Here is a 13921-nt window from a genome sequence, read left to right as displayed (position 1 = left end):
AACCTACCACGCCCGGCCGATTATTTTTATTTCTAATAGATGTTACAAATTTTGTTGAAAGCTACCAAATGCAACTGCTCTAAAAATTTCTTACCATTGATTAGATGGAGAGTTTGAAATTTATGTTTCACAATGATTTTTATCAATACAAATATTAGATGTTTTCTCAAGATATAAATTTTGAAACTTCAATCACTTTTATTGACTACTTGTAAAATTGGAATTACATTCATATAGTCAGCAGATGGTTCTAATATGTAAAAATATAAATAAGAACACAATAATTCTTTCAAAATAAGATATTTAAAGAGAAAATAATGAGTATCAATGTTTTAATTTGATGAAAAGCAGATCACAGGAGTTGGAGTTGCCAGTGAGACATGATCACACCCTTGTACCCCTGCCTGTGTGACGGAGTGAGACACTGTCTCTCTTAAAAAGAAAAAAAGCAGAAATACTATAAATAGATATACAATCTTCTGTTTGAAATAGGGTTCCCTTAGTGTTAATCTTCTAGCAGAAAGATCTACATTTAGATACTGTTAAATCTACCCAGTTACTGTGGCTCGACCTCTCTTCTAGTCATACACAACAAATTTATTTACTCATTAGTGTAAGTTTCAACGTTGCGTCACCTCTTCTGTATGAAAAGTACTTAATCTCCTTATCAAAGAATTGCCTCATCATGGTTATATTTAAAACACATAATTTAAATATAAGAAACATTATTTCATTGAAGTGATATATTTTACAATATATGTATTCATCTTTGTAATAAGAGGTCTAGTATAAATTTTGAATATAATAATTACTTAAAAGATATTTTGTGAATTGAATTCATTCTCTTTATTGAAAAAAGTTTCAGGATTCCAACACATACTTAAAGAAATGTATCTCATCTAGCTTATTGCATTTTTCTTAAAATATTAGTTATTTAATAAAAATTTAACCTTAATACAAATATTAGCTAATATGATTGCCTCAGAAAGTCTTCCTCCTTCTACACAGGATGAATATTAGTTTGTGCTACTGTAGACTTTTGTCAGAATCCTGATTTGCAGGCAAGGCAATGATGCTGAGAAAATTTTGTGTGGATTATGTACATAATGAAAGAGTTCATTATGTTTGAGGGAGATTCTTCTTTGAATTATGGGAATTTTCATAAATAGAGAAGCATTCCAAAAGAGAGATCCAAGCAGAGGTAAGACATGTTAATGATTTCATGAACTTCCAGTTCATGAGTAAGATAGTTCATGTTTGTTCAGGGAGAGATGAAGCCAATAGTATGTATGGCATTTGGATTGAAGATCAGAGTGAAAATGCTTATTAAGGTCAGGATTTAATGACAATACATTTGAGCACATATTTGGCTTTTGTGCTAATATTCCTAAATCAATTCCATCAACTACATTTTTTTGTGTGTTTTGTTATCTAGAAAACTATTTTGTACTGCTGAATATTTTCAATAATTTTTGATAGAGATGACTAAACATTACTGTTCCATGTTTCTCTTTCTTCAATGTGCTTTTATAAGCTTGAATATATCTCTTCTGCTTTCCATATTTTTTTAATTCCTCTTGGTGAATAAAATGTGAATAGTAATACTAGTAACACAATATTTATCATTTTGTGAATGGTATCCTTAAGGTAGCCACAAAACATTATACTTAGGAACAAATTTAAGTCTATTTTATAGTTTGCTTTTTGTTTAAATGAATTATTTCAAAATATGAAGGGGAGATTTACAGGCAAAATCTTTTCATAATCAATTGTCACAGAATAAGGTTCGCTACTTTTTTTTTCAGCCCTTTGTGCACCTCTCTAGGGTTGAATAAGTGATAGACAGGAAGACAAGTTGGGATGGGAATGAAACACTGTGGGCTAAAATATAGGTTTACATATAATTAACTCTGCATCAGAGCCAGAACAAAATAACAAATCACCATTTTCAACAAAATAATGATAAAATTTCTTACACGTAAATATTGCAATAGAAAATTGTTTGCATATAAAGGGGGGGCAAGTTTACCAACTCATGACATTAAAATGTTATATTTTAGTTGGAATAAACAGTTTGTCTTTCTTAATACTGAACTGTGGTTAAAAATGTGCTACATATTTTATGCTCAAGTAATACTGTCACTTTTCATTTGCTAACTTATCCATTTTACCTGCGGCTTTGCTCTGTATCCATTTATTTCTATTGAACCAAACCAGACCTTAAAGCTGTAAGATTCCTAAATCAGATACTTACCATGTTCATAATAAAGACAGCTGACTTAGGATACTCAGTAATTATATTAGATGATCTTTCATTATTCAGACTTCACAACTGAATTACATATCTTTAAACCACACGAATGCATGTTAAATATATATAAAGTAGGTGTTTTTCTAAGTCACTTAGGATGCAATTAAATTTACTTGGACACTATTGGCTCATATATCCCTTCTTCAAAGACAACTGTTTATTTTACTTTTTTCACTTGTACCAAGTGGCCCAGCAAGCTTGTAATTGTGTATATACATTTTAAAACACAAAGAATCAGAAAAAGATGTAAATATCAAAATATTTATTTCAGTAATGACACAGTGAAAAATGGGAATTACTGTAAATATACAACAAGGGATATGTTTAATTAAATTAGGGAGCATTTCAAACTAAACTTATTTGCATATTCTAAAACTATAATTATATAGATTGGGTAGCAATATAGAAATAAATTCAAACTGGATAAAATTTTGATATATACTTTGCTCATAATTATATACATATTTTGCTGTAGAAAATTGAACAGATTAATGGATTGAAAAACAGATAGATATGCAAAATCCTACAGAACTGTAAACAAAGAAAAGAAAAATATACAAAAGTTATGTTTAAAATGGTAAGATTAAATTGTCTTTTTCTTTTTTAGCATCTCTATGATATTTAAATGATGTTAAAAATAGCTAAAATTATGGCCATTTTTACAGTTATTTATTGCTGTTTATTGGGCACTTTTTTGAAATTGATATTAGAATTAACGTATGGTGAATAAAATGGTCTCCATAGGCAAGTCCCCAAAATGTTATTGAATAACTAATGAAATGAGACACACTAATTTTTTCATCAGGAGTTTTAAAAAAAATATGGTAAGAGTGTTAACATTTCCAAATTATTTTTGTTGTTGAATATAAAGTATATCCTGAGGTTGATATGAAGTGTTTTCATAATATAAAGGCACTAGACAATTTATATTTGTGATTTTTAGGACTGGTCAATGGGAGATATGTAAAAGGAAATGGCTGAGGCATGAGCGAGATTTCAAAAGAAAGAGATGTTAATTAAAAACCAAGGGAACAATATTTTATCTTAAATGAGGTTTTGGAACAGTATCATGGTAAGATGAGCATACTTTTGCATTTTCTTGGGAATTACCAAATTAACACTATTTCAAGGTGTAATTAATAGCAACTTCTTTCTGCCTTAAAATTTTCATGTTTAGATGTACATTATATGATCACCTTATGACTGTTTAGAGGAGTATAGCTAGCTTACTCGATTCACAGAGCACGCTTGGATTTCATCTGTGGAATGGAGCAGAAAATGATTGTGAAAGTAATAAAAATTATGAGAAACACTTACAAACTTGGTAGATTGCTGGAGATGTTCTTAGAGAGTTCTATTTCAGATCCAGGTCTTGTTTACTGACTTTCTACAACCTTCTAATGGGGGTTACATTTTGAGGACCCTGCTTTCTCAGCACTGAGCTCTCCATATGTCTTTGAAGTGCTATGTTTTGCTTTGATCTTAAAATCATTTTTCACCATGTTTTGATGATTAGTAATGGTTAAAGTCACAAAGTCAGAGCATGGTTTTACTTATTCTCTCTCATAGGCTTAATGGGAACCTCAAAACTAACTAAAGTTCCTCTTTGATAAAACATATCCGAAGTAATTTTTCAAACTTATTTTCCCATCTTCCTGAAAAAGAGATACACAGACTTGTGACAATAAATAAATACCCACACATGCCTTGAATATTGTTTCTTTTTTAAAGTGAAACTTATGTTATTACAAAAACATGAGCATGTCTTGAGGGTGGCCAGGTACTTTGATTTTGGCTAGGTACTTTGATTTTCTTATAAATACCAAGAGACTTTATTTACCACGGTTTTAGTTGTTGGTTGTAAAGTAAGATTACCTAAATATCCAGAATGATTTCAAATAGCAGGCTGAGCATTTGAATGTGGGATCCAAAGATCCATAAACTAATATCTCTTTAAGTAGAAGTTTCTAGATATTCTGCCAATGTATTTCATGATAAATGTGCCATGCCCCCTTCTCTCTTTCTCGGCGCTGCCTACGGTGGTAGCAGCGATCTCCTTCTGGCATCACGGCCACCCTTAGACCCCTTGTGAAACCCAAGATCGTCAAAAAGAGAACCAAGAAGTTCATCCGGCACGAGTCAGAGCGTTATATCAAAATTAAACGTGACTGGCGGAAACCCAGAGGCATTGACAACAGGTTTCCTAGAAGATTCAAGAGCCAGATCTTGATGCCTAACATTGGTTATGGGAGCAACAAGAAAACGGAGCACATGCTGCCCAGTGGCTTCTGGAAGTTCCTGGTCCACAACGTCAAGGAGCTGGAAGTGCTGCTGATGTGCAACAAATCTTACTGTGCTGAGATTGCACACAATGTTTCCTCCAAGAACCGCAAAGCCATCGTGGAAAGAGCTGCCCAGATGACCATCAGAGTCACCATCCCCAATGCCAGGCTGCACAGCGAAGAAAATGAGTAGACAACTTATGTGCATGTTTTGTGTTTAAATAAAACTGGCATCTTTCTTCCTTTAAAAAAAAAAAATTGTGCCCTACTTATTTTAAGGCAGTTTAAAGAGCTTTCCTACATAAAGATGATTGGCCATCACCATTATCAAATTGAATGTAAGTTCATGTATAACTTATGAAACTATGCTACAATCTGAGAAGTAGACTAAATGGACTCAGTGCCTGTTCTGTTAGGATTTTCATTTCCTTGGGACACTATTAGTGTGGATCAAGTGATGATTTACCACTGAGGAGATGAGAATAAGTACAATGCGAGCAATGCAGACTTTATTGTGCTTACTATGTTTCTGGAAATGCAAAAGAAGTCTCCTGGACTTAGAAATTGTTTCAATGGCTGAATAGTCACTTAATTGAGAGATCTGTGTGGGAAAGACAACTTTTTTTAATTTAAAATAAAAGGCATTTCAAGCACACAAAACAGCAGGCATATGGATTAAACATCAAGCTAATAGCATACAAAGTAGGGAAAATTTGTGGAAATCTGTGATACAGGGCATCTTTCAATAAGCAATGCTGTTGTGACACTTAATGTAGTTTGTGGTTTCCAAACATACATATGGAATAATGGAGCACGAAAGAACTACATCAATGATCTGTCCCTGCCTCTGTTTAAATCACTTCATCTGTGTCATTGATCTCATCCTCTGCTACCTTCCCTGGGTTTTGTCATCCTTATCTTCAGGTTCCCTCTTGCTTATGGGTCTTTTCACTCTTCCATAAACATTTTCACGTCTATCCCACACTTCAGTCAAACAAAACAGAACAATCTTCTTTTCACACTGCATGCCACTTTCCCTTTTTTACCCTTTGAATTCCATGTCTTTCTGTTGTCACTACTTGCAGTCTTTCTAAACTTCCAGGCTGGACTAATGCCCTATTTAGTTGCATTATTTTCTTTTATTTTATTTTACAAATGCATATGTAGTTACAATTAATTTCATATTATTAAACATAGGTTGGAGGCTAAGTGCACTTCTAATATCTTTATATTCACTTTATTTAATTCTCATAACAACATTATGAGGAGGGTACTATTATTTCCATTTTAAAGATGAGAAAAGTGAGGCACGTTAAGTAAGTAGCCCAGTTAATAAATTGCTGAAGGAAGATTCTAACCCCAGCACTCTGGCTTTAGAGTTCTTGCTCTTAACTGTGATGCTATTCTGTCTTTCAGAAAGTTCTTTTACAAGTGTCCAAGAAACTGCCAGGCTATCAGGAAAAAAGAAACACTAATGGATAGCTCCATTGGCAAAGGCTAGATATTAGGCAAGGGCACAACTTGTTGGCCACAACAGCAGATTAAGGCTTTATTTTTAAAACAATGTGAGATGTATAGGTGAGTCTTCAGGGTCCACTGCTCTGCATTTAGAAAATAACAAAACACTGGATGAAGCACATTTTGAATGCCACTGTATATAGAGTGCCTGGCAGTGTATCCACAATATTGGTATCTTTCTGCAGATACAATTCATGCATTAAGTAATCTTTCACCAGATTCAAGGAAGCGCAGCTACTTTTCATCAGTGGAAATTACTAGTTCTTCATTTTTTCTTTTTTCATTCATTTATTACTTGAATACATGATTACTAAGTACTTTGTAAGAACGAGTAAGTAACATGTTAAGAGTCACACCGATTGCTATGTCTCCAGGAGGACATCCTAACAGTCTGACATCTAACTAAAGTGGAGAAAATGGTCGACTTATACATTCTTTCCCCCATCCCTCACTACACCCTAAAACACTGCCAGTCAATTATAAGGAAAAAATCCTGCAATTTCCTATCTCTGTTTCTGCTGAGCTATTTAAATTAAATGCATTCTGCTTTGAAGTATATTTGGTTTTCTTTGTTTTTCTTGTTGATTCTTCCCCATACCACACATTTCAATCAAGTTTCTGTGATGCCTTTGTCTGCTAAATTGGGATGTTGATTCCCCTTCACCTAAGGATGACTTCTATTATTTGCCAGTTTATTGCCAAAGTCTCTTTGTTGATGGGTAGTATCTACTTGCTGATTGCTCTTGTTATCTACCACCAAAGTCTCAGATTCTTTCCAGGCTGTTAGAAGATCCTATAGCTACCATAGTATCTTAGAAAAACTCACAAAAAGGAATAGGAAAAAACCTGACTACGTTTTAATCTCCCAAAATCCTTGGCCTGGGAACACTGAGACATTTATTGTATTTAAGACAGTGCCCTTTCTCTCATTAAGCTTGCAAACTTTTGTCTGCCTCTAAGAAAATTCAAAAAGCGTAAGATTAGTAGTAAATCAGTAGTAAAGTATGGCTATTGAAATGGAAGAGGGTGTTCATTCAGAAAGGAATAGTCAAGAGAAATTTTAAAAACTGAGTAGCAAAATTGACCTTTGGACTTATAAGCACAGATACATTTATCAGTGATATTTTTTATGTGACTAAATATAATGGAAACCAGACTGAGGTGGGTGAAGGAGTGAATATAAAGTATAGAAATAAAAGATGGATGTGAATAATAATTCTTTCAAGTACAATAGAAAAATTAAGAAGCAAAATATGGAACACCTACAGAAAGTCTTTAAACATAGGTGTTAGGGCATGTGTATGTGTGTTTATGTGTGTGTGACAGAGAGAGAGAGTTTACTAAAATAAAAATTGTGTACTCAATTTCCAAATTAGTTGTATCTCATGTTACATAGTAAATATATTTTTCAAAAGTGAATATGAGTCTAAATTTTGTTGAAGTGTTTTAGATACAACAGGAAAATAATTTCGAAAGGATCTCTTGTGAATCAATGATTAATTTTCAGCAACTTTTCACATTATCTCTGTGATTATATGAGCACTTTTATTCCTACTTGTCTAGCTTTCTTTAAATCAGTTATACTCATTTATATTTACGCACATTAGATATTTAGCCTTGCTTAATACCCATACCTTTTAGTGCTATCTCACAAATTCTACTATTATCTGAAATTATTTGCTCTTAAATTTGAGCTTGGTTATATTATTGACTAGTATCATGTTTTCATATCCCAGCTAAGGGCTACTCAAGTAATATTTTCAAGTAAAGAAGACTTGGATCCTTTACCTCTGGAATAATACTTAACACCTTGAGACTACCGTTATCAGAGAAGTTCAATTATATCTGTAGTTTTCCAGATATAATTGAACTTCTCTGATAACGGTAGTCTCAAGGTGTTAAGTATTATTAATATCCTTATAGTTACTAGGCACATTTCTTTTTTTTTTTCTTTTTCTTTTCTTTTCTTTTTTTTTAAGATAGAGCCTCCCTCTGTTACCAGACTGGCATGATCTCAGCTCATTGCAACCTTCACCTCCCAGGTTCAAGTGATCCTCCTGCCCCAGCCTTCCAAGTAGTTGGGACTACAGGCACATGCCACCATGCCCAGCTAATTTTTTGTATTTTTAGTAGAGGCGGGGTTTCATCATGTTGACCAGGATGGTCTTGATCTCTTGACCTAATTATCTGCCCACCTCAGTCTTCCAAAGTGCTGTGATTAATGTTTTTAAATACAGAAACAAAGGAATCTAATTTCTCACCCTAAAATCAGACATATAATCATGAACTACGACAAGAAAATATGTTCAACTTTTGATAATGAAAAAGAAGTTAAAAGCTAAATAAATAAAAATCTTAAATAAAATGTTGAGGACAGGCTTACGAGAAAGACAAATTCATCTGATTGTGGTAAAACATTGCCCATCAAGAGAACATGATACATGGGTATAAGTTAGCTCTTCCTCACAAAAATCTGAAATCTCCTGTAACATCTACTCATCATCCTCTAGGGTAACAGAAAAGTCTCTTCATTTCTCCCATACTTATTGGCCTTTTGCATATTTGAAGACAGTATATATGTTACTCCATCCCAAGTATTCTGATTTTCTAATTTAATTATTCATGCCTTCTTAAAACAGCTTCAACGTTTCTGGATTTTATGATACTTAGTTTTCTAATGTGTTCCAGTTTGCTAATATTCAAATAAAATGTAATGTTCAAAACCAAATATGGTATTCTATTAGTTAATTAAGAATTTTATAAATATTTATTGGGTACTTAATAGGTACTATTCCATGCACTTGGGGATAGAAATACTGAGTGACATAGAGAAACATCTCTGTCTTCATGTAGCTTACATATCACATATATATGTGATATATAATCAGCTCCTTTTGTGATAGTTCAGCTTCTTTTGTGATAATTTCTCAAAATATTTCAGTAACCATGCAAGTATTCTTGGGCTTTCTTTAAATGTATTTTTTCCTCATTTCCTTGTTTCTCATGCAGAAAAAATAATAGAGAAATAGAGGAGGGAATAAGGAAATATTATGATAGAAAAGATATTAGCTGGGTCTCACTTCTACTCGGGCTCCTCTTCTTGTGGTTATAGTTCATAACTGCTTGTGGGTATGGACTATTTATGGAGTTAACGAGAACTGTTCCCAATATCCCTGCTCAAATAATTTGGACATTACAAAAATATGTTTTGAAAATTAAACTATACATTTGACATATACTGTATGGAACAGACAAACACTTATTTCAAAATGACAGAAGAAGTGGAACGTGGGACAGCAAGCCTGTTTTTTGATTGAACACACTAACTATTTAAAGGAAATCTTTATCCTTCAGAAAGAGCACATAAGGAGTATTACAAGGTGTTTGTTAGTCTTCAAAGCAAAGCAAAGCAAGAACCACAGATGCCCCCTCAAGAAATACTCTAGGAGGTGAGTATCATCTAGGGCTGTTACAAGTTCTTTGTACAGCTGTCTTTACAGGTGTATGATTATTACGGAGATAAATACTTCACCTTTTTAGAATTCCAGTGATTAAAATTTCATAGCTAATTCACATTGTTGTTCTGGGTGTTTGCTAAGGTCCAGTTTGATATTCTTTTTTGATTATTTTAAAATAAAGAATCATTTAGGTTTCTAGGTTATAGTCAGCATCTTGAGTCCAATCTATTGTGAGAAACTGGAGATCATCTCTTTGAAGCTTCAAGGCCAAAGAAGAGCAAAATCAGTAGACTTCTGTCTTAGTGGCCAGTACTTTCCCCAGGCAGCAACTCTTTACTGTGAGCTCCTTCTGTTAAAAAAAGGCCCCAGTCCTTTACATCCACCAGACCAATGGCAATCATCATCTTTATAATGTGTGTGTATGTGTGTGTGTAAATACTCAATGATTGGATTTGTGTCATTTGTTCCTGGTTATTTTCCAGGGAATTGTTTAATTTGCAATAGTAATGGTAAGAGTAGGTATATTGCTGCCAAATTCAAGGGTAAGTTTGCTCACCAGCTCTATTCATTTCCTCAGGATCCTTTTCTGCAGGCAGTGTCTGAACAACCTTGATGCTCTTCATCCAGGCTTTTACATTCAGAGTCCAGCAGTTTGTCTACAGATGTGGACCCAGCAAAAGCAGAGTGAAGAGCCTCTAGTGTTCTTTTCGCTCTCCTCCTAAGGTCTCTTTCTAACTTCCATTTAGTCATTTCTCTTGATTTGTCACTACACTGTTTCTCTTTGCTTACCATTAGCCTGTATCATCTAGACAGGAAGGAAGGAAGGAAGGAAGGAAGGAAGGAAGGGAGGGAGGGAGGGAGGGAGGGAGGGAGGGAGGGAGGGGAAGGAAGAAAGAAGGAAAAAAAGTTAATCATGATTGCTCATTAGTGAAATGCAAATCAAAACCACATGGAGATAGCATCTCTCATCAGTTAGAATGGTGATCATTAAAAAATCTGAAGACAACAGATGCTGGAAAGGTTGTGGAGAAAAAGGAAGACTTTTACACTATTGGTGGGAGTGTAAATTAGTTCAATCATTGTGGAAGACAGTGTGGCAATTCCTCAAGGATCTAGAAATAGAAATTCCATTTGACCCAGCAATCCCATTACTGGGTATATACCCAAAGGATTATAAATTGTTCTATTATAAAGACACATGCACATGTATGTTCATTGTGGCACTGTTTACAATAGCAAAGACCTGGAGCCAACCCAAATGTCCATCAATGATAGACTGGACAAGGAAAATGTGGCACATATACACCATGGAATACTATGTAGCCATAAAAAACAAGTTCGTGTTCTTTGTAGGGATATGGATGAATCTGGAAACCATCATTCTCAGCAAACTAACACAAGCACAGAAAATCAAACACCGTATGCTTTCACTTGTAGGCAGGTGATGAACAATAAGGACACTTAGGCACAGGGAAAGGAATAACACTCACTGGGCTAGGTTGGTGGGGGTGGAGGGGAGGGTAGGGGATGGACAGTGCAGGGTGAGGAGGATGGGGAGGGATAACACCAGGAGAAATGTCTGATGTAGGCGGCGGGGTTGGGGGGATGGAGACAGCAAACCACCATGGCGTGTATGTACGTATGCAACAATTCTGCAGGAGGCGGGATGTACACATGTGCCCCAGAGCTGAAAATACAATTAAAAAAAATGAGTTGTGCATTGTTTGGCTGACTATATATCCCAATTTGCTTTGAAGATTCCCCATAAATCTATGCCCTGCCCCCTTTTACTCTCCAATTACTAGTAGTCCATTTTCACTTTCAAAAGTATTCCATTTGGACCATCACATGTATAGTAATCTTAATCATACTTTCAATAATTGTAGAGTATTTCTTTCTTCTGAGCTTATTGATTGTTGGTAGTGGTAGTTTGCATGTTTTTTCTTATAATCGTGTTTATTCAGTATGCTGCCCTGTGTCCCTTAGGAACACATCTATTTTGTTCGTTCTGTATGAATGTGTTAACATATGAACAGTATGTGTGTCCCCCACATTTAATAAATTGGTGTGGCTCATCCTTAATTATATATCTGCTTATTCACTAACAGCACTGGATATATCTCATCATTTTATGGTAGTTAAAAAATAAACTGTGAAACTATTTGAAGTACTGTTCAATGTTAGCATTAAAAAATTTCTAAAAAACAGGTGATCGACTTTGAATTTTAAAAATAAACATAAATCATTTTCCCTGTTGAGTAATTCATGCATAATTACATAATTACGTTATCACATGGCTCTCATCAAATAATTATATATGGCCTTTAGGCAAGAATTCTGTGCTCTGAGAGTTTTAGATACATTATTAATTAGTTAGGGATTTTTTTTTTCTTAAAGGGAATGATGATTTACTATACATTTTTTTTTAAATCAAATAACTAAATAATTAAATATGCTATTCTTTGTTTATAAAAATGGTTTCAATTCTCCATCCTTTCTGAAATCACATTCTTTGTAATGTGGCTTTGCAGCACACCTTGTAAAGAAGTAGATTCTAAGTTCTTCTTTTGTACCTGGGCTGGTTTTGTGACTTGTTTTATCTAACAGATTAAGTAGTATTTGCCAGATCAAAGGCTTCAAGGGGTCTTTCACACTTTTGCTTATTTTCTCGGAACTCTGGAGCTCTGCTCAGCTACCATAAGCACAAGTATGGGCTAACCTGCTGAATGATGAGATGCATGTCTACACCATCCCAGTTACCTCTGTTGAAGGCTGAATGCCAGACATGAAGGAGGTCAGCCTAGAAAAGCCATCCTCTAGCAGATCTAATGGCTAACCAAAAACTTTTGTATGACTAAATCCACCCAGCTCAGGCACCAACTGACCTTGTCTTAGATCAGCAAAACTACCTAGCTGACCACATAGTTTAACAATAAATGCTTATTGATTCAAGACGTTAAAATAAGAATAGTTCGTTACAAAGTAATGGCTCACTGACACGATGCATTTTGGATATACTTACTTAACTAAATAGAAAACACTTCAAAATAACATAACCAATTTAAATTCCCTTCACTAGCCAAACAATTCATCTCAATGTCCTAGTGGTACTTGAACTGACAGTATCCAAAAAATAGTATGTTACCTCAAAACTACTCCTTTCTTACAAATTTTGTTTGATCACTCTATTCAAACTAAGAAAATGTATTTATTTCCACATTTGCTAGTTTTCTACATGAAATTATTTACCACAGCTAGTGGATTTTCCATTTAAATGTTGATCCAGTATGCTCCCAACTATTCATTTACATAGTTTCTACCATATTCCAAACTATACATCTCTGTCCTGAAGTAATTGCCTGGCCTTTAGTCTCTCTCCTTTCAGACAATCCTACCAGAGTTATTTTGTATAATACATATCTAATTTTGCATGTCATTTTTCTTTAAAGAGATGTTTATGGAAAACTTAAATTTAAATACATACTCTTTGTATTAGCAAGTATATATTTTCATGTATAGTAAATATTCAAAGCCCCCAACCTAGATAAAATAATATTCATTGTAGTAAAATTAGCTTTTATTTTCAAAAGGATTCATATAGATAGTAACTTTATGAGCAATTTTAAAAATTGTTGTTTCTTTCTTGGCATATTAAAGAACAAGAATAACCAAGTTAAAAAATTGCATGTTATGAGTCAAATCCAGTTTTTCATTGCATAGATATTAAAGTTCATATGTCTTTGCACTTCCAATATTGACTCCTTTTATTTACATTCTCCTCCTTATCCTAAACACTGCATAACCCTTAAATTGTCTTTGCTCAAGAAGCTTCTTCTGCCACAAATGTCCTTTCTCATTCTAATTCAAAGAAAAATTAAGTTCATCTTCCAGAAACAGATTAAGAGACCATCTCAGTAAAACCTTACTTGATCATTCAGTCAGAAATAATTTCTCATCTCTGTGCTCCCAACAGTTTTATGTTAACATTAATATGAAATTTAACATTTTGTATTTGCTTATATACAGATATGTTTTCTGCTTGACTGTGAGCTCTTTGAGGGCAAATAATTATATAATTTTTATTTTTATATCTTTAAATTCTAATAAAGTGTTTGACAGTAGCTATATGACAATCTTTCAATATGTCAATTACAACACATTTGAAGTACAATGTGTAGAACTTTTTCCTTATGGATTCTTAGTAAATGTCTGTACAGAAAAACTGCAGTAGGTAATTCATGAGCAAACCCTTGCATTTAGAATTGTTTTTATATTCTAGACTAAGCAAATTTGATGCAGGTATTATTATTCCTACTTTATAAATGAAGAAACCTAGAGAAGTAAAGGGATTT

General features: G+C 33.8%; 1 protein-coding gene across 1 annotated transcript; it reads left to right on the top strand.

Moving 5' to 3' along the window:
* Positions 1-1271: 1271 nt before the first annotated feature.
* Positions 1272-4834, top strand: LOC108290274 (60S ribosomal protein L32-like). The gene is made up of 2 exons (XM_037731900.1): positions 1272-1331; positions 4358-4834. Exons 1-2 carry the CDS (start codon positions 1272-1274, stop codon positions 4784-4786), a joined length of 489 nt encoding a protein of 162 aa, XP_037587828.1. The 3' UTR covers positions 4787-4834.
* Positions 4835-13921: the final 9087 nt, after the last annotated feature.

The sequence above is a fragment of the Cebus imitator genome, unplaced genomic scaffold (assembly GCF_001604975.1).
Source record: "Cebus imitator isolate Cc_AM_T3 unplaced genomic scaffold, Cebus_imitator-1.0 Scaffold428, whole genome shotgun sequence".
NCBI classification, from domain to species: Eukaryota; Metazoa; Chordata; class Mammalia; order Primates; family Cebidae; genus Cebus; species Cebus imitator.
The sequence above is the reverse complement of the archived record's forward strand: the minus strand, read 5'-3'. Positions and strand labels throughout refer to the sequence as shown.

Coding starts and splice junctions, on each gene's coding strand:
- LOC108290274 (XM_037731900.1), top strand. CDS start 1,272: ATGAAGCCAATAGTATGTATGGCATTTGGATTGAAGATCAGAGTGAAA. Junction 1,332..4,357: donor GAGTGAAAATGCTTATTAAG/GTCAGGATTTAA, acceptor CTACGGTGGTAG/CAGCGATCTCCTTCTGGCAT.